The sequence below is a fragment of the Cololabis saira genome, chromosome 9 (genome assembly GCF_033807715.1).
Source record: "Cololabis saira isolate AMF1-May2022 chromosome 9, fColSai1.1, whole genome shotgun sequence".
Taxonomy (NCBI): Eukaryota; Metazoa; Chordata; class Actinopteri; order Beloniformes; family Belonidae; genus Cololabis; species Cololabis saira.
In genome coordinates this window covers 41,918,120-41,943,697 of record NC_084595.1, presented here as the reverse complement: position 1 = coordinate 41,943,697, position 25,578 = coordinate 41,918,120, and the positions used below count along the sequence as shown (strand labels likewise).

Sequence of the window (25,578 nt, the reverse complement as noted above, 5' to 3'; positions counted from 1 at the left end):
GAAAGATAAAAGAGCATTCAAAAACACATCCTGAAGTGTCCAGGGGTTTGTCCAGTTCTGATGTTACAGTCTAGGATTTGACATCTGTGTTGGTTTATCATCTGTTGCTTCATGAAATAAAATCATCAGAATGTTGGAACTAAGATCAAAAAGCACATCAACTTTTATTCATTACCTTGTCAGGTGATTTTTATGACATCGCAAAGCTTGTACAGGACTGTCTCAGAAAATTAGAATATTGTGATAAAGTTCTTTATTTTCTGTAATGCAATAAAAAAAAAAAAAAATGTCATACATTCTGGATTCATTACAAATCAACTGAAATATTGCAAGCCTTTTTATTATTTTAATATTGCTGATTATGGCTTAGAGTTTAAGATTAAGATTCCCAGAATATTCTAATATTTTGAGATGGGATATTTGAGTTTTTTTGTAAGCCATGATCAGCAATATTAAAATAATAAAAGGCTTGCAATATTTCAGTTGATTATAATGAATCCAGAATGTATGACATTTTTGCATTACAGAAAATAAAGGACTTTATCACAATATTCTAATTTTCTGAGACAGTCCTGTATGTGTGAGACTCATTTAATCCTGAAATCATCATCTACAATCACCAATCTGTTATCAATATGACACATAACACAACTGAACAGACAACAGCGCAGGAGCCGTTCTGGACCAATCATCACATTTACATCGAACTGTCCCAGGTCCGGGGTCCCGGCTCAGGACTCGGGTTTTCTGGGCCGGATCTTCATCTCGGTTAACCTGAGTGAGTACTGCCAGCCCGTCCAGCTGGACCACTCCACCCCGTCGGCGTAGGAGGCGTGTCCTCCTCTCAGGTACTGGCCGTTCAGGTTGGACGTGTGGCAGTTCCGGTACCACCACGCCCCCTGGTAGTACGCTGCACAGTTGTTCTCCGACTGGTCCTGGTCCCGGTCCTTGGTGGTGAACTGCATACCAGAATGCTTCAGGAGGGAGTCACCTGGACACAGGATGGCATATAAAATCAGGGGGGATGGTGGATTTTATCATATGGGGACAGATAATTTGTGCTGATTACAAATAATATAATATATTACAAATAATAGCACTGACCAGAACACCTGCAGAAAAACTGCAGGAATGACATAGCAGCAGTTAAATGCAGCCTTCTGTAAGCTTTAAATATCCACTGGGCTTACATCAAATACATCAAAACACAACAATAAAAAACAGTTTTCTGAACTTATCAATATAACTCTGTCCTTCACATGATAAGTAACATGGATCACTGCAAAAACTCAAAATCTTAACAAGAATATTTGTTGTATTTCTAGTTAAAATGTCTCATTTTAGTAAAAAAAATCTCATTACACTTAAAACAAGACTCATCACTGGAAAAAAACAACAATTTTCACCTGTTTCAAGTAGATTTTCACTTGAAATAAGTAGAAGAATCTGCCAGTGGAACAAGATTTTTTTGCTTGTAATAAGAAGATAAATCTTGTCCCACTGGCAGATTTTCCTACTTATTTCAAGTGAAAATTTACTTGAAACAGGTGAAAATTGTCAAATAAGTTATTTTTCTGGTGATGACTCTAAATGTTGAAATAGCAGTAAAACCACATTCATTGATGAAATGACATAAGGGATGGAAAGGGGGGATGGCAGTTTTACAGGGGGGATAATTTGGACCGTTTTTATTTCAGGGGGGACGCCATCCCCCCTCATCCCCCCTCAACTCCAGTACTGTATATATATATAGAGGGAATGCGCATGACGTCACAGATGCGACTTCACAGAAAGACTGAGTGTCAGAAAGACTGAGTGGCAGCGTAAACTTTCAGTTTGAGCAACTGGAAAACATCTAAAATGGGAAAGAGCTGTTGTACGATCGACTGTACTCATAGATTTAGCAAGAAATCAGAGTTATCGTTTTACAGACTGCCGAAAAATAAGCTTAAGAGAGACAAATGGATCGCTGCAATTCACAGAAACAACTGGATTCCAGGCAGCGAAACGTGGATTTGTGGTTCCCATTTTGTACCAGGTAATGTTGGATTTTTGGGTAGCTAACGTTAAACAGTCAAATCATAAAGTTCAGTGTCCTCATCACTTTAATTTCTACAACAAATCCTGCCTTGAAGTAGGACCAAGCATCAAGACTTTTGTAAGCCTTCAAGCTTTGCTTCGTGTATTTCCCCGGTGTAGAAATTAATTACATATAAATATCAGGAAACTGGATTCGTGTCCAAATATTAATGTCCATGGACCACTGGTTCATGGTAACTGTACCAAATATTAATGTCCATGGACCACTGGTTCTTGGTAACTGTACCAAATATTAATGTCCATGGACCACTGGTTCTTGGTAACTGTACCAAATATTAATGTCCATGGACCACTGGTTCTTGGGGTAACTGTACGGGTCACTGTCAAGTCCAACTGCCTTTAATTTAAGCCGATAATCAGCTGTTATCCCGTCTTCTCCACTAGTTGCAGACATTTTTACCACTGAGTGCGAATAAGGGGGCTGGTCCAGTGGGGAAGTGACGTCAATGCAGACCCTCTATTGCGGTAATCTGTAGTACTGTGTGGTACTCTTTCATTCTGTGCGGTACCTGCAGTCCCTGAGTAGCCGTCTACCGTCAGCGGGTACCCATCTTCTTCCGGGTTGACCGAGTCTCGGCCGACAGAAAAGTCAGAGTAGAGAGCGAATGCAGTGGCGTTGTCGAAGTCAGCCATGTCGATGCGGAGTTCAATCCCTCCTGACCTGGTGAGCGTGTAGATCCTCTGCAGACCTGATGGACGCACGGACACACATCTAATCACAATTCCTGGTGACTCCAGCAGACTAACCAATAATCCCAGTCAGTCCCAGTAGAAATGTGTGGCGGTGTGTTTAAGATAAAATCAAGCTTTATCGATCCCACAGTGTGGAAATTCACTTGATAGAATACAGGCTTTAAATAGGTTGTGTACGTTATAAGGCAGGAACTGAAGGGTGAGGGAGATTTATGTTTGAAAACTGTTACACAGACTAGGCCTGTGTTGAAAAAATCTTATATCAATTCCTAAAAATCGATTTGTATGTCTAAAGATCAATTTTTTTTCATCATTACATTACAATTTTTGTTTTTGCCCAAAAAAGGAATGTTTTGTTGGACATGAGAATAACTATTGCCATGTTTTTGCCTTTAAATATGTTTAAATTATAATTATAATTGCATAAATTGTCTATATGTCATTACTTTATATACTGTCTTGGGGTTACATTTTCATAAAATGCTAAAAACCAAATTCTCAAAAATTAAAAACCGAAATAGACCAAAAATGGGAAAAAAAAACCCAGAATGTGGTAAAAAAAATAAAACCGATTTCATATTGTTTGCTGCCCTGGATATGTTTGATAATTTTGCCCCACACAAAGCAATTATATCAGCATTCTGGGAGGTGATCAGATGTAGTACCACTATTGGTGCTTTTCCACTAGAACCTACTCAGCTTGACTCTCCTCCACTCGGTTTGGTTCTTTTCCACCAGGGGTCTAACGTGCCAAGTAGATACTTTTCTGTATCTATTCTGCCGAGGTTCTAAGCTGCTGAGTCGGCTGTATCTGACATCATCACACTACAGGCCACCGATTGGTCGGGGGGTTGGAGTCAGACGTCTGAGTCAGGAGGAGGAAATCAGAGAAAGAGACTCTGACGGATTCTGGTTCATTTTATTCGACCAGCAATGGCAGATAGAGTCTGTTTGGTGATCCAACTCAGGGTCAGATGTTCATAAACCTGGTACTGAGGAGAGAATTAAAAAGGGATCTAGACGGCGATATGGAATGACAAGATCTACCAGGAGCTCTGTCACTTCATAGCTGCTTGCGGTTTTTCAGCAGCGCCAAGACGAACAAACAAAAAAAAAAGCGTCACCGCTTCAAGCTTCTCTCACTCTCATATTTTAACATGATATCAAACACAAGCCACAGACCCAGCAGCACATCTATCATCTCCTCCAGGTTCTACATCTTTAGTGGTTTTGTCTTCCTTTAGTTCACACAATCAAATACGTCACAGCAGCTTCACTCCAACCTCCTACTTCTTATCTGGGTATTGAGAAGAAACGAGGGCGAGGCAAGTCGAGTTGGGCTGAGTAGGTACTAGTGTAAAAGCGTCATATGTGTGTTTCTGTGTTACGTGTGGTGTGTGTTTCTCACCCAGCCAGTGCTCCCCCCTGGTGGTTCCAAAGCCATCCCTGTAAGCGTCCCAGCCTCTGAAGAAGTTCACAGAGCCGTCCTCCCTCCTCTGGATCACCTGTAACACACACACAGGTCACCTGGAGCTCACCTGTTCCAGGGGTCCTCACCTGTCTTCAAACCTTACATGGAACACATTTGTTCCTTGTATTTGTTACTGTATTTCACTCAGTCTTTGTACGTTTTGATCGTAAAGAAACATAATTCTCGTCAGTTGTGTGAAATAAGACCTGGAAACAGGTATTGTGGCATAGAATTGTTAAATTGGTTTAATTCACTGTACGAATTGTTACAGATTACTTTGTAATACTGTATTTGAGGAAAAAAAAATATGACGCCATTTGACCATTTGAAGGGTACATGGGGACAGACGGGAAAAACCTGTCCCCCAATGGCTGCATTAGTACTGACAGTATTTACAGGAGACTGTTCTGCTCACTGTGTCTCCTCTGTGTCTAGTCGGTCTACGTACCGTCCATCCTCCTCCATCGGTGCTCATGTCACAGTAAACCATGAAGCCCTCAGGTTGGTGAATTGGAAACACGGAATAAACTCCATCTTCTACAACGCCGGACGCCATCACATCAGTGCAGTCCCTTGGTCTGGCAGCTGAGGGACACACATGATATTGGTTGTCATAGAAACAGAGTTAACGTTAGTTGTCCCCAGTAAACCTGTAATGTTGATAGAGTTATAGTCATCTTGTGATATTAATAAACTTAACGTTAGTTAAAATCAGTTGGCCCCACCAAGCTTGTAATATCAATGCCTCCATGACACTTCTACGGTTGCCGACAAGGGTCAAACGGACTGCAACGGGCTAATGCGTCTCCGTTGAGGAAAACGGCTTCAAGTACAGAAACGATTCAAATTCACAAACTCAAAATGAGGAACAAAAAGAGGAACGTGGTGTAAATGAAAAAACGTGCTACAAAAAACAAAGACAAATGCAGCATCATCAAACGCTCTGCAAATAGAAAAACGATGCAAAGCACAAAATGATACAAAACAAGAAACCATCTTCAAAAGAACAACCGGAAGTGCTCCAAACCTGCAGGGGGCGCTCTCAGCATAACAGAATTAGGGAGACCGAACAGCTGACTGTAACGTTAAAATATAATAAAGAAACGTCTCGTAATGTACAACGTTGTACAGTGATATAAACCACATTATATCACATTACCGTTCCCGCTGTATGTTTAAACCATGGATGTAAACACTGTGGTTCAGTCAGCTGTTCGGTCTCTCTCTACATCCCGTGTGTCTGTCCATTGAGCTGTTACGCTGAGAGCGCCCCCTGCAGGTTTGGTAACCGGTTATGAAGCGTTCCAGTGAATGTATATAATCACTCGCTTGCCCATTGTTGCGTTGTATCTTCAGATCTCGCCAGAATAAAGGCTGATTTATGGTTTCGCGTTACACCAACGCGGAGCCGTAGGTTACGCGGCGACGCGCGCCCTACTACGCCGTAGGCTCTGCGTCGATTTAACACGGAACCATAATTCAGGCTTAATGTGAATTTGCAACGTTTTCTACCTGATCTCACAAAAATCTGTGAAATGCCCAGGATCGCTTACGTACCCGAACGTAAACCACGCAGTGACGTAGCAAGTGGTGTCCCAATCCCTAGGGAAGATTACAAAGCCCTACCCCTTGTGGCTTCATTTTGAGGGCTAGTGGTAGTGAGTAGGGTGAACATTGGGATTGGCCCTTTGTTTCACCTGCATCTCATCTGAGTGTGGCTGCGTCCCAATACTCCCCCTCGCCCTGGTTTTCTTCACTAACCCTAACTTTTGCGCGTTCCCGTGAAGGTAGTGGTGTCCCAATTCCTCTTTTCACCTAGGGGGAGGGGGCATAACGAGGGCTAGGGGCTGAGAATAGCCCCTTCGGATCGAGGGATTTCAGATTCTGACTTGGCGAGCGAGGGGGTATGAAAATTTCCCAGAATGCTTTTGCCGTAGGCTCTGTGTCGATTTGACTCGCCGACCGAAGGCAAACAGGCAGACTCGTCTCAGAGAAATAGAGAGAAATAATCCTGTGACCCGTCAGATTTGTTTTGGATGTTTCTGATATAATAGTCTTCAGAAACCACCAAGTAATCCAGCTGTTATCTGGGTAATTTACACACTTTCAGATAAAGTTGCCGAAGATCACGCCAGAATAAAGGGATTTATGGTTCGCGTTACACCAACGCAGAGCCTACGGCGTAGGTTACGTAACCATCGCCGTAAGGTCTGCGTCGATTTAACGCGGACCCAAGCTCCGGAGCCGGCAGACAGAAATCTCTAAATTTCGGAGCAAATTTCTTAACAGGCGTAGCTACAACTGTTAGATTTCATCTATTAAACCAACATTTATCTTCCTAAATGATTTATTTCAGCCAGCATAATTCTCAACAGAGCTGCGTCCCTGGAGAGAGTTTCTCTCCCGGGACGACGCAGCAGCTTGACCCGGCGGATACGTCTGATCTCGGGCTGTGAGCTGAGGCTGCTCCCCGGGGGCGGCGGCTCTTCTCATCTCCGAAAACATCGGGTCAAATTTCTTAACAGGCGTTATTTGGATAAACTGAGCCCCGGTTGGGGATCTTAAGGTTACCTTTATGCCTGAAAAATTATTAAAACTTAATAAAGTGCCATATTAACAGCGCTACAGCTGAAATTAAAACAGCTTTTGGCTCTCTGCTTCCTGATCAGGTTAGGGATGAAAACGAGGGGGAGTAGGAGAAATGGGACAGGCACCTGGGCCAAGTGCCCTAGATCTCAAGTGCCCTAAAATCTCCCCCTTCTTTTTTAGGGGGTAGGGAAGAAAAGAAGGGCGAGTGGAGAAAAGAAGGGCGAGTGAAGTTGAATTGGGATTGGGCCTGTGTCTCACCTGACTGCGCTGCGTCTCGACTCTTCAGTCCCCGCAGACTCTCAGTTTCCCTCTGTAGGTTGACCAGAGCATCACTGAACCCTTCAGCCAGCTTCATGACGCCTGTGCGGCTGTCGCTCAGGGCCTGCACAGATACACAAGTCCCCTGTTGTCATTCCCCTTAAACCCAGTCATGTTTTCCCAGAGCATCATATTTCCTGGTTCTACCTGGACCACCCGGCTCTGTTCACTCTGGAGCCGGTCCATCCGCTGGTCCAGAACGCCCTGGCCTCGCTTCAGTGACTCGGCCTGCAGCTTCAGGTCATGGGTGTTTCCTGTCAACACCTTGAGGTCGTCGCCCAGCTTCTGGAACATTCCCCGCTCCTTCCAGTCATCCGTGTTGTGATTGGTGAGCACACGCAGCAGCGAGCTCTGCAGGGCTTCCCAGCGCAGAATGTGCTGGCTGAAGTCGGGACAGTTGGGGTCCAGGAAGATGCTGATGGGTTCTCCATCAGAGATCTGTGACACCGTCACCAGGGCGCCAGAGTCTTTGGGATTGGTCAGAATCACCGGTGAGGAGACGCTGCCTCTGCTGTGATGACAACCACAGATTAGCAGACTTTCATACCACACTGATACAAATACTGTGCTTGATCTACTTGATTTGATTTGATTTGATTTATTTATTTTTGTACATGTAAAAAAAAAGAAAAGAAATAACACTTCATGAGAAGTTTAAGAAAACAAAACAAAGAATTGCATCCTTTAAAACTTGCTGTCTTGATTTACATGTGCCAAAAAAGAAGTAGGAAGAAGTGTAAACTTATTTAGTCCTACCCCCATTCACTGATCATTTAACCTGTATTTAAAAATATTCACACACTGTACTCACACTGCTAAATAAAAGTATTATTATTATTATTATTATTATTATTATTATTATTATTATTATTATTATTATTATTATTATTATTATTATTATTATTATTATTATTATATACTGTAATTATACTCACACACATACTTACACATGCATACATACATACATACATACACATAGTTGAATATTTCTATATATTTGCACCAAATGCCCATATAAATATTTATATAAATATACTTATTTACACTATACTGTATTTAAAAAATAAGTCAACTTTTTGCATGGAGATTATTATTTAGATCAAGAAAGACTAGTCTTTGTATAAACTCCTTAATTTTTTGTATGTAAATAATACATTTTGCAAGTACAGTCAACTTAATTGTGTTAAGTTTACTTTATTTACCAAAATTAAGTGAAGTAAGTAAAATGAATTTTGCACATACTAAAAATTAAGTAGTTTATACCAAGACTAGTCTTTCTTGATTTACATAAAAATCTCATGTGTAAAAGTTGCCTTAATTCTTGCCTTAAAAGCCTTAAATGCCTTTAATGCCTTAAAAGAGAGTTTTTTACTGTGGTGTTCTACTTAAACAAGTAAAGCATGTTTGATCTAAACGTTGGTCAATCTGCCCAATAGATTAAAATTGTTAAAGGAAAGGTAAATACAACAAGATCATTGCTTGTTGTTTGTGTGTAAATGAAAAGATTGCCTGGGATTACATACATTCTGCTTGTTAAGGATAAACAAATGCAGATTAAGTTCATAACTACATGTATTCATGTAAAGCAACAAACTTCATTTTTAATTGTTAATATCACAGATTTAAATATGTTATATTTACATGTGCTTAGATGTATTTTTTTCAGTGCAGTAAAGTGACAGGTGAACGGGCAGACAGGTGTGCTACCTGCTGATGAAGGGTACAGGATACTGGTTCAGGTACAGGATGGTGAATGTAGTTGTGACAACTGCTGCTATGACAGCCAATGTGATGACGGACCAGAAAAGGAAACTGCAGCACCTCTGAAAACACAGGGCAAAGACAAAAGACCAAATAAAACACATGAAGATAGACACTTCCTTTTCTGGACTCTTTCTAAACCATGTGTTCCCTTGAATCACTCTTACTCTGACTCGTTCTCTAGGACCAGTCAATCCTGGGAGACCCTGCAAGAAGGAACAAGTTAGAATTATAACAACAAGAGGCTGAAATGAGTTGCAGCTGCAGGGTGGCTGGACGCTCCCTTAGAGATGGGAGAAGTAGTTCAGTCATCGAGGAGAATCACCGATCCTCCACATCCAAAGGAGACAGTTGAGGTGTTTCATCAGGTTAGAATGACCTGCACGCAGGGGACGGTTTCAGTGATGTCAAACATGGAATAGTGTCAAAGGCAGACACAGTGATAACCAGGGGCAGCAGTCTAATTCGAGATGCCTTGACTTTCCTCTGGACACCTCTGAGTAGACTGTAACCCCATGACCTGAAGCTGGTGTAGATCAGGGGTCGGCAACCCGCGGCTCTAGAGCCGCATGCGGCTTTTTAGCGCCGCCCTAGTGGCTCCATGGAGCTTTTTCACAAGTCTTTGACCTTTTTTTTTCCTTTTTTTCTTCTTTTTTTCTTTTTTTTCCTTTTCTTATTTTTTTTCCTTCTTTCTTCTTTTTTTCCTTTTTTTCTCTTTTTTTCTTCCTTTCGCCTTTCCTTTTTAATCTCGCCATTTCGACTTTAACCTCGAAATATTGACTTTTTTCTCGACATTTCAACTTTTTTCTCGACATTTCGACTTTTTTCTTGACTTTTTTCTCGAGATTGTACTTCAACATTAATCTCGACATTTCGACTTTTTTCTCAACATTTCGACTTTTTTCTCGACATTTTGACTTTTTTCACAAAATTTCGACTTTTTTCTCGACATTTCGACTTTTTTCTCAATATTTAGACTTTTTTCTCGAGATTGTACTTCAACATTAATGTCGACATTTCGACTTTTTTCTCGAAATGCATAATGGAAAAAAAAAAATCTTCCCCCAGTTTTAACTAATATAGAAACTTGCAGTATGTGTTGACTTCATTCTAAGGCTTATACAAGACTTTTCATTTTTTGCGGCTCCAGACACACCGTATTTTCTGGACTATAAGCCGCTACTTTTTTCATAGGTTTTGAACCGTGCGGCTTATACAAAGGTGCGGCTATTCTGTGGATTTTTCTTCCACCGCTAGGGGGAGTGCTAACCAGAATTACAATAAAAACTAAGAAAAAATAAATGCAAAGAAGAATACGCTACTTCTTCTTTAGCAGATAGAAATAGGTAGAAGCAGATTTCAAACAGATAAATAGATAAATAAATACCGGTTATTTTCTCTTGGTTCTGTCCAGTTTTAATCAGCAAAGTTGCTGCCGTGTTAAAAGATACTGTTAGGAAAGGATCTATTTAGGTACAAACATGTACATCATTTACAGTTCAAAATCCTTCTGTACATGTAGTAAATATCTAATCTAACAACAGAAATATCTGCGGCTTGCATATCTTTTTTTTTTAAATAGAGCAGATGCGGCTTATATACAGGTGCGGCTTGTATATCTTTTTTTAATTGTTTTTTTTTTAAATAGAGCGGATGCGGCTTATATACAGGTGCGGCTTATAGTCCAGAAAATATGTTATATGTTTTTTGTGTTTTTGGTCCAATATGGCTCTTTCAACATTTTGGGTTGCCGACTCCTGGTCTAGATGAATGGATACTAATATGTATGAAATATTATAATAGTTCATATGTTTTGAAAATGTTGATGAATGGGACTGAAAAGTAAAGGTGGTCATGGTTGAAGTTGAAAATGTGTGTTTATTCAGAAGACTTGTTCCTTCTGACAGCTGGGCCTCTTTTAGACCTCTTTAAATGTGGGTTGTTCTGTCTGTGTCTGAGACTTTAAAAGTGATGTTAAAAAGATCTGACTGTCTGCAAAGAAACAAATCCTGACTGTTTCTGTGTTAATCTGCAGATCCTCAACAGATTAACACAGACAGATGCTCCAGATTAGATGCCCATTAATCTGACAGTTTCACTCCAGATTAACAGGAATTAGCTGTGAAGAGCTGCTGCCTGTGATAAAAGAGCACTACTAGGTGAAGACCGACATCTCTGACCGTAAGAGTTCCACCGTGACGACGGTCGTCCTCTCTGGCTGACACTGTTACCTTGTACTTGGGTAGTTTGCTGTCCAGGTCAGAGCTGCTGTTGTTCATGATGGTCCACTGGTCATGCAGCATTATCCTGAAACATAAAGGGACATTTTCCAGGTCTTCTTGTAATTGTAGAATGTCTTGAGTCTGTGTAAATTGGACCAAACAGAGAATTTGTCAGATGTACTAAGGTTATGGAAATCCTAGATCGTCTCTCTCCCGTAAAGCTTCCTGAACTCAGATCCTCAGCTTTTGTTGAAGAACCACTTTAAATCTAGAATCTTTCAAATGTCCTGCAAGGACAGCATCTTACAGAGCTGAGTACTTTGTTCTTGAACTTCCTGAGAACATTCAGACTGCGAATCATTAACAGTTGTTATCCTACATTAAATTAAAACTCATCTCAGTCTTCTGTGTGGAACACTTATACAGCATTCCTGTTTAGCCTCAGTCTTGATAGTTTGGGTAGACAGGAACTGTGCAAAACAACCCACAACCGTTAAAGTTTTACTATGTCTGAAATCCTGAAACCATAAACCTGAAGTCCTGAAGCTTGAAATCCTGAAACCTGAAACCAAAATTTTATAACCTTCAATCGGAAATGCTAATCTTGAAACTTCAAACTTGAATCTTCAATCCGAACAACCAAAACCTGACTCCCAAAATTCAACACCCTAAAAACATAAAATCCAAACCCTGAATGAATCCCAACACTAGAAACCTGAACTCCAAAACCTGAAAGAAAACCCAAGCAAAGACTGAAACCTGAAATTGGAACTTGAATTCCATCCATCCATCCATCCATCCATCCATCCATCCATCCATCCATCCATCCATCCATCCATCCATCCATCCATCCATCCATCCATCCATCCATCCATCCACCCATGCTTTTCCGCAATGGGGTTGCGAGGGCAGCAGTCTAAGCAGAAATGGCCAAACTGCCCTCACCCCAGACTCTTCCTCCAGCTCTTCCGGGGCAGTCAGAGACATAGTCTCTCCAGCGTGTCCTGGGTCTTCCCCGGGGTCTCCTCCCGGAGGGACATGCCTGGAACACCTCCCTAGGGAGGAGGGACATGCCTGGAACACCTCCCTAGGGAGGAGGGACATGCCTGGAACACCTCCCTAGGGAGGCGTCCAGGAGGCATCCGGTACAGATGCCCAAGCCACCTCAGCTGACTCCTCTCAATGTGAAGGAGCAGCAGCTTGACTCCGAGCTCCTCCCGGGTGACCGAACTCCTCACCCTATCTCTAAGGGAGTGTCCAGCCACCCTGCGGAGGAAACTCATCTCGCCCGCTTGTATCCGCAATCTTGTCCTTTCGGTCACTACCCAAAGTTCATGACCATAGGTGAGGGTAGGTGCGTAGATTGACCGGTAAATCGAGAGCTTCGCCTTTCGACTCCGCTCCTTCTTCACCACGACGGTCCGGTACACCGACCGCATCACTGCGGACACTGCACCGATCTGTCTGTCAATCTCCCGCTCCATCGTTCCCTCACTCGTGAACAAGATCCCGAGATACTTGAACTCCTCCACCTGAGGCAGGACTTCTCCACCCACCCGGAGAAGGCATGCCACCCTTTCCTGATGGAAAACCATGGCCTCGGTTTTGGAGGGGCTGATTCTCATCCCTGCCGCGTCGCTCTCGGCCTCAAACCGCCCCAGCACATGCTGAAGGTCCCGGTCCGATGAAGCCAACAGGACAACGTTATCTGCAAAAAGCAGAGATGAAATCCTGTGGTTCCCAAACCGGATCCCCTCCGGCCCCTGGCTGCGCCTAGAAAATCCTGTCCATAAAAATTATGAACAGGACCGGTGACAAAGGGCAGCCCTGCCGGAGTCCAACATGCACCGGGAAAAAGTCTGACGAGGGACCCAGATGCCATACTCGTGACGCACTCCCCATAGTATGCCACAAGGGACACAGTCAAATGCCTTCTCCAGATCCATAAAGCACATGTAGAATGGTTGGGCAAATTCCCATGAACCCTCGAGCACCCTGCGGAGGGTGTAGAGCTGGTCCAGTGTTCCACGACCGGGACGAAAACCACATTGTTCCTCTTGAATTTGAGGTTCGACTATCGGCCATATTCTTCTCTCCAGTACACTGGTGTAGACTTCCTTGGGGAGGCTGAGAAGTGTGATCCCCCTGTAGTTGGAACACACTCTCCAGTGCCCCTTTTTAAACAGAGGGACCACGACCCCGGTTTGTCACTCCAGCAGTACTGTCCCCTTCCTCCATGCAATGTTGCAGAGACGTGTCAACCAAGACAGCCCTACGACATCCAGAGACTTGAGGTACTCAGGGCGAATCTCATCCACCCCCGGTGCCACTGAGGAGCTTATGAACCACCTCGGTGACTTCAGCTTGGGTGATGGAAAAGTACATACCAGAGTCCACAGTCTCTGCTTCCTCAAAGGAAGGCATGTCAGTCGGGTTGAGGAGATCCTCAAAGTATTCCTTCCACCGTCCGACAATGTCCCCAGTTGAGGTCAACAGTTCCCCACCCGCACTACAAACAGTATTGCCAGAGTACTGCTTCCCCTTGTTGAGGCACAGGGCGTTTCTTTGAGGCCTAATACTAATAGTCCTCCTCCACGGTCTCCCCGAGCTTCTCCCCAAAATTTGAAATCTGATGCCCGAAAACCTGAAATCTAAAATCAAGGTTTTCTAGTGGGATACTGATTTTGTATTTATCTTTTTGGTGGATATTTTGTGGTTACATTTTAAATCACCTTGAGGTTTGAGTTATAATTTACATCTGTATGGTGTGAATTTTTTCTCAAGTCGTGGATGTTACCACGGCAACCTCCAGAACGGTCTAAAAGGACAGATGAAGAAAACGTCTGTTTCCTGTGCTGGGAAGCAAACGTTTGTCTCAATGAACTCAATTCACTTAAATTCAAAAATCTTTATTTTGAACACTATAGTAGTGTAGATATGCTTGAACAAACTTAAAAAATGAATGCAAAAGAGACTTTTTTTTGGAAGCAGCAGCAGTCTTGACATGTACGGACAAGTACTTGGAATCTCTGATATAAATGTAATGATGATGATAAATGATGTTTATTTGTTCTATTCAGACGTTTTAGGAGCTGTGACATCACAGACACAGATAGAATTATCCTGCCTCCATCTTTAGCCCCCCCCTAGTCTAGTGTTTGACACCACCCCCAAAACCAGCTGCTGTAAACATATCCAAAGAGATATGGTTGAATAAGGAGCTCTTGTTCTGGATCTATGTGACATTTGGAATAAAACAGAAATAAATCAGAAAAAAAGTCCTTTGAAGACCTAATTTAAGAAGAAACAGCTGAGAACGTATTTTTCTAAAACCTCCACAAGGATATCTCTAATCCATCCTAATCTATCACATCTGTTAAACCTCAGTGGGGGGTTCTCAGACCTTCTCAAAGACTCATTCCCGGGGGGGCTAAAGGAGTAGGGTTCAGATGTTAAGAGACTTAGGCCCCGTTTACACGGAGTTAAAACTGAGGCGTTTTCATGCGTTTTGGCCGTTCGTTTACACGAAAACGGAGCTCCAAGCTCCAAGCCCCCAAAAACGATCATTTCTGAAAACTCCGGCCAAAGTGGAGATTTTCAAAAACTCCGTTTTCACGTTTGCTTGTAAACGGAGGAAAACGGAGGAAAACGGAGGAAAACAGAGATTTAGGCTCAGAACGCCACATTATGCAACAAAAACGTCACCAGCATCATGTGTGCGACCTGTGTTTACAATTTGTTTGGCCACCGTCAATATTTTCTTTTATTTTACCTGTTTTAAATTCTAAAGTCACACTTAAAAGTAACTCCACTTCTCTGTCACTCCAAACGAAAGACTCTCGTTCTGTCTTGGAAGTAAAGCCTGAATTATGGTCCCGCGTTAAATCGAACCATAAATCAGCCTTAACTGGAAGTTACACGTGTCATTTGTTGATGTTTTTTCCAGGATTCTGATTGGCTGGCATGACGTTAACAGCGTTTTCATGCGGGTTCGTGTAAACGAGGATATTTTTGAAAACGTAGAGGGGAAAATATCTGTCTTTGTAAATACCCGGCTATGTGTAAACGTGGCCTAAATATCGGAAGCAGCTGTGGATATTCTAGCTGTGTAGAAGTGATGGTTTGAAGCTCTGTTGGGGTCCAACAGCAGTCTGAAGATGCTCGGACCGCTACAGGAAGTCCTACGGACCGCAACAGCATGGCTGTTGTAGTTGGGGTAAAAGTGGACCTGACTACACAGGGTCCCAGTAGGGAGAGGGCCCATGAAAATCCACATTTTTTTTTAAATGTTTTTATTTTGAATGAATTGGGCCCTCCAATTAATTGGTGTCATCGTTTACAGGTATTTCCAATATATTGATAACTTTAACTGATAGAATGAACTTTATGACACAAACATTCTGGGAGCCCCCTCTTAGAGGCACACAATGCTTTAGTCAACTATAACGTCAGTGAGTCATGACTGAATGATCTGGCGGCGGGCGGCAAGGCCATAGGTTGGTTTCCACTAGCGGAGTTCAGGGTAAATCTGCCAGACAAGAATCTCTAACAGCCGATGTGTTTGCACTGCAGCACCACACAAAGACCTTAGACTGAAGAAAATAGCACCACTGACCACCATTTCGCAAATGGCCAGCGGAAGAATGAAGAGAAGAAGAAACTCGTAAACAAAGGAAGCTACTTGCTTTTTCTTTTTATAAATACACGGTGGCCGTAGCGATTGAGGTTAAAAGAAACCCCCCGCCGGACCTCTATATTGGTGTAATATGACAGCAAGACCTGAACCCACTGGTCGGTCCATCCATCGTTTTTTCACGGCCCAACTTCATCAAATGTACTTGTAGCAAAATGTCTCTGGTCCAAATGCTTACATGATTTAAGTTCATGTGAGAGGGCTGAACGGGATTTCCTGCTTTTAGAATACCCAATCAGCAGAGACCCCCCACCAGGTAGCCCCTTTAGGCCGAGAAAGTACCCTGTAGTAAGTACCACAGGGCCCTTTTTGGACCTCGTAAAGGTTCCTGTAGGCCACATCAAGAGGCCGTTCCTGGTGATGGAAACACACGCAAACAGTCCAAAAAATGTACCAGGAACTGCTAATCAAAAAGCATACAAGTGAAACTCCATGCTGAGACAACCCATGGAGCCTGAGAGTGATCAATGCAGCACCGTGCTGTCAGGCTTTAGCGTGAAACAATAAAGTGATGCAGGACATCAAATTACCCAGCAGCACCCGGGCTACAGTGCTATGTAATCATATTTACATGCTCCAAACACAACTCAGAAGCCTCAGAAAATAAATCAGTTTTTAGAGGTTTAATAAATGATCCACCGCAATATTTCTGCTGCATATATCAACATTTAATTAGCCCCCCAATATCAAGAAAGTGCACACGAGTAATATATTAATTGAGCAATAAAGCAATTTATTATTTTTATCTGGTAAAAAGGTTTAGCAGTGCTGTGCTTAAAAGCTACACTGCAAAAACTAAAAATCTTAACAAGAATATTTGTCTTATTTCTAGTTAAAATGTCTCATTTTTAGTAAAAAGAAATCTCATTACACTTAAAACAAGACTCATCACTGGAAAAAACAACAATTTTCACCTGTTTCAAGTAGATTTTCACTTAAAATAAGTAGAAAAATCTGCCAGTAGATTTTTTTGCTTGTAATATGAAGATAAATCTTGTTCCACCGGCAGATTTTTCTACTTATTTCAAGTGAAAATTTACTTGAAACAGGTGAAAATTGTCAAATAACAAGTTATTTTTCTGGTAATGACTCTTGTTTTAAGTGTAATGAGATTTTTTGACTAAAAATGAGACATTTTAACTAGAAATAAGACAAATATTCCTGTGTAATGTCAATGCTCAGTAAATCCATGATGTTACCAAAGCCAATGAATAATCATGTCAAATAACTGTGATCTCAATATCCATCAAAAATAATTGTGAATTAGATTTTTGCCATAGAAAGAGAAAGAGAGAGGAGTAAGTAGTGAGAACATCGAAAAACAATTACCTTTTCCTCTCAATCTGACTGATAAAAAGTTTAAAAAATGTTTGTCTCCGCAACTCGCTGGCCATGATGAATACTGTGTGTTAGCAAATAGTTAAGCTCGTCTGAGCATCTGTTGAGAAGATATCTGATGTTTGACTTTCAATGAAGATATTCACAACCTTTCACACCCTCTGCACACTGTCATCAATTCAGTTCAATTCAGTTCAATTCAATTCCCAATTATCATCAGCAGCCAGAGAAGTCCCCTGTGCCATCAAACTGTTCAACTCCTCACTGGGATTGTACAATAACTGTACAATAACCAGGACAGTGCAATAACTTGTGCAATATTACAAAATTTTTCTATCCATATAATTATTTTTATGGCACTGCATTTTTTATTTTTGTTTGTAACTTTTATTTCTATTTTTATCGTATGTTTTATCTTTTCATCTTTATATGGGTGTTTGGTTTTTGGGGTATTTGATTTTTAAATGACAGTGCTGTGTGTGTGAGATGGAGATGTCAGTTTCCCCGAGGGAACCTCCCAAAGGGATTAATAAAGTCGTCTGAATTTGAATCTGAATCTCAATTATCTTTATTTGAGCACAAATAGGCCAAATGCATCAATTCAACTAGTGAATGAAAGAACCACTCGTCAATATAATCTGATCTGACTGAAGCTTAAAACCCTAATTATGCCTTTTTTTATAAAATATCCCCTTTTTTTCCTTTCCTTTTCTGTTGCACTACAGAAATTCCTCCGGGCCGCTCCTTCGGACCACAGTAACAACCCTCTACAATGACTCTTTGAAGAGACATGACTATACCTGCAACAATTAATTTCACTTGAGGGATGAGGTAAGTATTTTTCAAGTTCAATTGAATCAAACAGATTAGCATTACTGACAGATTAAAGCTGTTTTAAACACATTTGAACTGATAAGTCAATAACTGATGTAAAGAGTGAGTAACTTACGCAACGGTGTTGACCATCCAGATGAGCAGAAGCAGAAACAAACATTGATTTCTTGGTGTTGGATGACAATCTTGTGCTCACATAGCCCTGGAGACGGATCCTTAGCGGGCCAGAGACCATCTGCTGTGGGAGAGAGACAGCCGCTGGGACAGGCAGAGAACCAGATTCTGCTAATCTGATCAGAGCTGTTTCTACACTAATTTACTAGAGCGGCAGCTCTGAGCATGCTCACTGTGACCCTGTTTACTTCTGAGCTCCTGCAAGGAGACACGGCTGAGCTCAGGATGAAGAAGAGGAGCAGGTGATCAAGAATCAGGTGACTGCAGATCTGCAGAAGGACTTACCTGGAGTCACTGAGTGGCAGCGAGTAGTTCCTCTGGAACTTGTTGGGTATCTAGATTACCAAACTACACTTTTATGTTGATGATGTTGATGTTTTCTGCATCTTCACCAGACCAGACTTTACTGACCTCTATGGTCTGGATCCAGACCTGCAGGTCCTCTACAGACCACCAGGGTCCAGATCCAGACCTGCAGGTCCTCTACAGACCACTAGAGACCAGATCCAATGACCTCCATGTTAAATGTTCAACTTTACAGCCGAAATAAACATATTTATAGCCTGTAACAAAAAAGAGAAGATATCGTTCTTACAGCCTAATTTCACATTCATGACCACTGAACTCTCAGAAAGACTCACTGAAGTCTTTTCTTCATTTCTGAATTGCAAATAAAGACCTATCAGAACATAATCACTTAAACCAATAATGTCTTCTTGTTCTATTAACTGTACTAGGAGACCACTAAGATCAATTCTATGGAGCTAGAACGGTCTCATAATTCGCAAATGCACACACTGTTTCACAAATGCACAGAACAATTCACACGTTCGTAGGGCAAGATACACAAATGTATTTTTGATGCACACACAAATATAACTTCATTTACAAACGTTTTTTTGTCTGTGAGCTGCGCTGGATTTGCGTGTGAGTTTTGAGACTCCTATGACGTGACTAGATCCACAAATACGTTTTTTTTAACACGAAGGATCTGCAACCAATCAGATGTCTTCCTTTATTAGTGTGTGCATCAAAAATACATTTGTGTATCTTGTCCTATGCACGTGTGAATTGTTCTGTTCATTTGTGAATCGGTGTGTGCATTTGCGAATTATGAGACTGTTCTAGCTCCATACAATTCAAGGTACGTCTGGAAGGTTCTGGGTTGGTATGAAAGGTTCTAAAAGTTTCTGCGCAAGTCTGGATCGGTAACAGAAATGGGTCTAGTCCGTCTTCATCGAAAGGACCGTTTAGCTCTGTCGCCGAGTCAGAAGCTCAGAACTGATCCTCAGGAATCCAGATAAAAGCTTCTCTCCTTTACATTCAGGCAATCCATTTAAAATCGTGTTCTTCCTTCAGATTTGGTTTTGTGTCAGACAGGATCAGACCGTGTTGGATTATGAATATGTTGTTTACATCGTTGCTCTTTAACCCAAATGTCTGACTGAAGTTTGGGTTGTTGCCGTGGAAACACCCCCTCCCCTTGCTGATAATGAGTTACACATGTGTGTCTGCTCTGCTCGAGAGCGCAGGAAGTGACCTGACTGAAGCTCCTGGAATTTCCCTTCATCAACACAGCAAACCAAACGTGTCTTTTCAAAACAAGAGTCCAGAGCTGGTTCTGGTTGCAGAGCTGCTGACGTTCCAAACACTACAGACTGGAGATGCTAAAAAGTTCAACTACACTCATAAAGAAAAACCCAACACCAAACAATAAATGTTCCAAGAAGTCCTCGCCGAGACACAAGCATCTTTATATGCAGTTGCTCTGGTGACGGTCTGCATGCATTCCAGTGTCCAGGGAAAGCCAAACTGATCCTGGCCATGAGCCCCGAAAGCCTTCACTTCAGGATGAGAACCTTTTATTTTGACAGAACAGATGGAAGCAGCTGTGGATGGCTGATGTTGAATGAAAAACCAAAGTCAGTTTGAATTTTGTACTCCTGCTGAAAGAAACTCACAGAAAGAGACTTGCAGACAGACGTTGGAGCGCTGCTAACTCAGCTGCCTGGTGGGTTAGGACATGGAAGTGATGGACGCAGCATCCCTGCGTGGCAGGAAAAGGTGAGACTGAGTCTGAACTGTCACTTATACGTGATAAATGCTTTGTTTGAAATAGATTAAGAGAGAAATCTACAAGGAAATGTGTTGAAAAGAATCCAGACTAAATGTTCAGATCCAGAAGTGTGCAGAGGTCTGACCAGAGCCTGAACCTGCGATAACTTAAACTTGATTTCATCAGTTTAATGGAGCCAGCTTATTAACGCTAATTTACACACTGCAAAAACTTAAAATCTTAACAAGAATATTTGTCTTATTTCTAGTTAAAATGTCTAATTTTTAGTCAAAAGAATCTCATTACACTTAAGACGAGACTCAAAAACTCAAAAAACAAACAATTTTCACCTGTTTCAAGTAGATTTTCACTTAAAATAAATAGAAACATCTGTCAGTAGAAGATAAATCTTGTCCCACTGGCAGATTTTTCTACTTATTTCAAGTGAAAATTTACTTGAAACAGGTGAAAATTGTCAAATAACAACTTATTTTTCTGGTATTCAGTTTGTTTTCAGTGTAGAGATTTTTTGACTAAAAATGAGACATTTTAACTAGAAATAAGCAAATATATAACAAATATTCCTGGTAAGATTTTGAGTTTTTGCAGTGCACTTGAGCTAACTCTAACTTGATTCACTACAAGTTTACTGGACCCAGCTACCCCGAGCTAACTCTAATTCAATTCAATTGTATCTGAGTCCATTACAACAGAAGTTGTTTCTAGGATATCTCCAGAGACCCAGAACATGAACATAAACCCCCGAGCAATTATAACATAAAAAACGGCAGGTAAAAACTCCCCTTTATAGTCCACGGGCCAGAGACCAAAAATTCACTGGTCAGCACCACTCAAGGTGACTAAACTTACTTATGATTTTTGAAAAGATCCATGTCTATAGATGATATTTTGGTATGATAACCTTCCTGAGTGGCAGCTGTATCATAGTTATCAGCTCATGAAGTTACCACCCCCTTCAGAAAATTACATTTTAGATGCTGGTGCATATCCTGGTTTAGACTCATGTACAGGATATCTGTCAATGTTTCACTATATTGTGTTTGGTATCATTTTAAAGGGGACCTTTTAAGCATTCATTCAAGCTAAGATGTGATGCATTTCCTGAATCCTTATGGTCCTGTGAGTATTCCAGTTTTTGTATTTTGTGTCTCTGTTGTTCCTAGATGACACAGGGATAAAAGATAGTATATAATTTAGGCGAAAATGGTGTAAAAATGTGTGTTGTTTATAGTTTAAAGAGCTGCAGTGACCTCTATGTTGGTCAGAAAGATTCACATCTTAGCTTGAATGAATGCTTAAAAGGTCCCCTTTAAAATGATACCAAATACAATATTGTGAAACATTAACAGATTTCCTGTACATGAGTCTAAACCAGGATATGCAGCAGCATCTAAAATGTAATTTTCTGAAGGGCGTTTTAACTTCATGAGCTGATAACTATGACTGCGTTTCCATGCATAAATAACCCTTTTAAAACCCGAATATTAGCAATAACCCGGTTTTGCACGGCCATGTAAACACCAATAAGCCCTTTGAATAACCCGAATTTGCTCATATTCGGGTTTTTAAAAACCCGAATATGAGCCCTGGGTTACTCCTTTTCTAACCTGAATATTTGGTCATGTAAACGCCAAACGGAATATCCCCATCAAACGGAACATGAATTTGTTTTCTGCGCATGTTCTGTTCACAAGGAATCCTGTTCTTTTGAGTCCAGGAAGTTCTTGTAAACACGGAGAAACACAAGACCAGGAGGAGACTAATCACTTCATAAATGTAATGAAGGATATGAACATTTCTGCATTTGTAGACGCTAGAAAGTACCGGGATAGAAGATTTACAAGAAGGTGAGCGAAAAGTTGCGCGAAGCAGCATTTGTTTTGAATTTGGATACAGGAAGAAGAAGCAGAAATCACGGGAATTGCGTCATGACGTTCTCCGTGCGTCGCTGGTTTGATCCAGATATCCCAAATGATTAATTACCATGTAAACGGAATATTCTGAATGTTTCAGTAACCGGAATATTAGCAATAACCCAAATTTTGACTGCATGTAAACGTAGTCTATGATCCAGCTGCCACTCAGGAAGGTTATCATACTAAAATATCATCTACAGACATGGATCTTTTCAAAAATTATAAGCCAGTTTTGTCACCTTTAGTACTGATATCTGGTCTGGAACATGGACTATTTAGGGGGGAAGAAACCTGGACCAGGACCTGGATCATTAGGGGGAACCCTCCTGCTGAAGACCAGAGGGACAGAGCAGGAAAAGAGAGAACTCTAACTTGATTCACTACAAGTTTACTTGAGCCAGCTAAGCTGATCTTAAACTTGATAAACATTTCAAGTTCACTAATTTGAGCTAACTCTAAGTCGATTGTGTTTACCCTGCCAAATGCACCGTTGATTACATTAGCACCAGGCTAACTCCATTTGAAGTGGAACATTTCCATTTTATCCAGCAGCCGAGCTCCCAGTTGAAAGTTACTGAAGTTTGAAAAGGCCCAGACCTTTAATATGAAGCAGAATTAAAGGTAGAAGCAGAGGCAGCGGTGTGGACCCCTGACCTCCGGGAACATGCATCCTGGCAGCGGGAGCGCTCACAGGAGTGTGTTAATCCCTTAATCTCCTGGTTAGTGTTTATTAGTGTGACGAGCTTCGCTGCTGTCTCACCTCGTTTGTTTCTTCACGTTTGAACTCGAACAACCTTTTCTGCAGCAGTTCATTACGACCTGGTCCCGTTCAGGGACGAGCACCGCACATGTCCTCTGTAAATCATGCTTTTTATTTAAATTTGAATTTGTATTTTTTATTTCACCTTTATTTAACCAGATAAAAAGACCCATTGAGGTCAAGACCTCTTTTCCAAGGGTGACCTGGCCAAGGAAGCAGCAGCAACACGTCCACAAATAACACACAAATAACAGCAATCACCAAATAAACATTAAAATGAGAGAGCAAACTGTTTAGCAAATAAAGTGCGGTAGTGGTGACTTCAGTAATATGTAAAAACAATAACTTCAGAAATAATTTGAAATTTAAGAACACGGGCACATGTAGTTTAAAAACACAGGCACTGCAGAAAGGATTCCCGCTGTCGGTTTTTAAGAAGTGAGCAAAAAGGCTTCAAATGAAACAAGTTCAGGCATTTTTAGTTCATGTTGGAGGTTATTCCACGCAGAGGGTGCAGAGAAACTAAAAGCTTTTTTCCCCAAGTTAGTCCGAACACGAGGAACAGCCAGGTGCAAAATGTAATTCGACCTTAAAGCATAATGGCTTTTAGTTCTCTGAAGAAATAAACATAAATAACCAGGAACCAAGCCAAGAAGAGCCTTATAAATCAGAGTCATCCAGTATGTAAATCAACTAACATTCAGAAATCACTATGATCATCAGAGCTGGGTAGTAACGAGTTACATTTACTCCGTTACATTTACTTGAGTGAATTTTGGGAAATGTTGTACTTTTAGGAGTAGTTTTGAATCACTATACTTTTTACTTTTACTTGAGTAGATTTGTGAAGAAGAAACTGTTCCTCTTACTCCGCTACATTAGGCTACGTTGAGCTGTTACTTTTCTTTTATCTCTTTTATCCGCGTACGCGTCAATCTCATGACATCACTGAGTGATTCTTTGGGAAAAATGTTTGTTTTTGCACGTTTTGTCACATTTACACAGACTCAAACACACACAGAGTTTATATGAGTTTGAGTTCTATGAGTGGCTTGTTCTAGTTCTGCCTGGTTAAAAAAGTACAAAGGCTTGAAATTTTGTGCTACTTGTGCTTAATGTATTTTTTTATTCTGTTATTAATTCCATCCATCCATCCATCCATCCATTATCTATACCCACTTTATCCTTCAGGGTCACAGGGGTCTGTTATTAATTCATTTATTTTATTATTTATTAAAGTACTTGAATTTACTTTAAGATTGTTTTAATTTAAGCTATTTTTTATTTTTTATTCATTTTAATTTATTTTATTTTTTTATTGATTTAATTTGCCTGAAGATGATTATTTTGTACTTTTGTCTGTTTGAATGGTTGTGTTAAAAAAATTAATCAGACTGACCTCAGTTACTCAACAGTTACTCAGTACTTGAGTAGTTTTTTCACCAAGTACTTTTTTACTTTTACTCAAGTAATTATTTGGATAACTACTTTTTACTTCTACTTGAGTCACATTATTCTGAAGTAACAGTACTTTTACTTGAGTACAATTTTTGGCTCCTCTACCCAGCTCTGATGATCATGAGTAAATCACTGTGAATAACCTTGTTGTTGAATTGTGTTATAGAAATAAACTTGCCTTAGTCCTGCTGTCCTCTCAGTCCTTCTGTCTCTTGTTCTCTCCATCCACTGGACACTCAGAACTACAACGAGACGGACGTGTATTGTGGACTCCATTGTGAGCAGGGGTCACTTGAGACCTCGTCCAGGGGCCAGATTCACCAATATGTTCTTAAGAACGATCTTAAGAAATGTCTTAAGATCTAAAATTAAGAAGTTCATAAGAAAGTTCTTAAGTGCAATTCCTCAATATTTTCTTAAGAACCGTCTTAAGAACTGTCATTTCTTACGAATTTCTTATTTTTCCTACTTAAGAACTTCTTAAAATATGTCATTGCATTGCACGCGCCAACAAACAACATTTATAGGTAGTTTGTGTCTTAACCGTCAGTCACTCACTAAACATGGAGAAGGAGAAAAAGAGATGCAGGAACTTTTCAAGGTTATGGTGGATGAGATTAATGTGCGAAAAAAAATACTATTGGGGAAAATTAATAATAATTAACTAACATGCTAACAAACAGTTAACAGGCTCTTTGTGTCACAGCTCAGACAGGACAGAGAACCCAAATGCACAACACCAGGCAGGATCAGAGTCCAAGAGGCTTTAATCTTTGTCAAAAGGCAGGCAGGGGTCAAACCGGGTAGTCAGGCAGATCAGGCAAACAAAACCAAAACGGGCAGGCAAAAATCCATAAACCAAGAATCAGGCAGGGTCAAAGACAGGCAGGCAGGCAGGAACAGAACAGGATATGAAGGCTGGAAAGCGAGGCAAAAACACACGACAATCTGGCAAACTAGAAGGTGGAAATGGCCGGTATATGAGGGGAACTGCTGATGAGGGAAACCAGGTGTGGAGCTGGGTGGGGAAGCACAGGTGAAGGGAATGAGTGGATCTCTGGCTGATTAGGGTGGCAGGATCTGGAAAAACAGGGGAGTGAGTTCAACAGTAAAAAATACCTATCCTACACTGTGAAACTGACAGAACCCCCCCCTCAAGGGACAGATTCCAGAT

The 25,578-nt window shown here is 41.1% G+C and overlaps 1 protein-coding gene across 2 annotated transcripts; it reads right to left on the bottom strand.

Annotated features, from left to right (window-relative positions):
* Positions 1–497: 497 nt before the first annotated feature.
* Positions 498–18,363, bottom strand: LOC133451176 (fibrinogen C domain-containing protein 1-like). Of its 2 annotated transcripts, XM_061730136.1 has the most exons (10): positions 18,135–18,363; positions 11,164–11,239; positions 9,100–9,138; positions 8,879–8,994; positions 7,319–7,682; positions 7,112–7,235; positions 4,713–4,849; positions 4,202–4,298; positions 2,610–2,789; positions 498–991 (listed from the first exon to the last, which is right to left on the bottom strand). In XM_061730136.1, exons 1-10 carry the CDS (start codon positions 18,149–18,151, stop codon positions 732–734), a joined length of 1,410 nt encoding a protein of 469 aa, XP_061586120.1. In that variant the 5' UTR covers positions 18,152–18,363; the 3' UTR covers positions 498–731. The 2 variants fall into 2 exon arrangements, with proteins under 2 accessions (XP_061586120.1, XP_061586121.1); XM_061730137.1 differs by lacking the exon at positions 9,100–9,138 and having other exon boundaries at positions 18,135–18,362.
* Between the last annotated feature and the right edge of the window lie 7,215 nt (positions 18,364–25,578).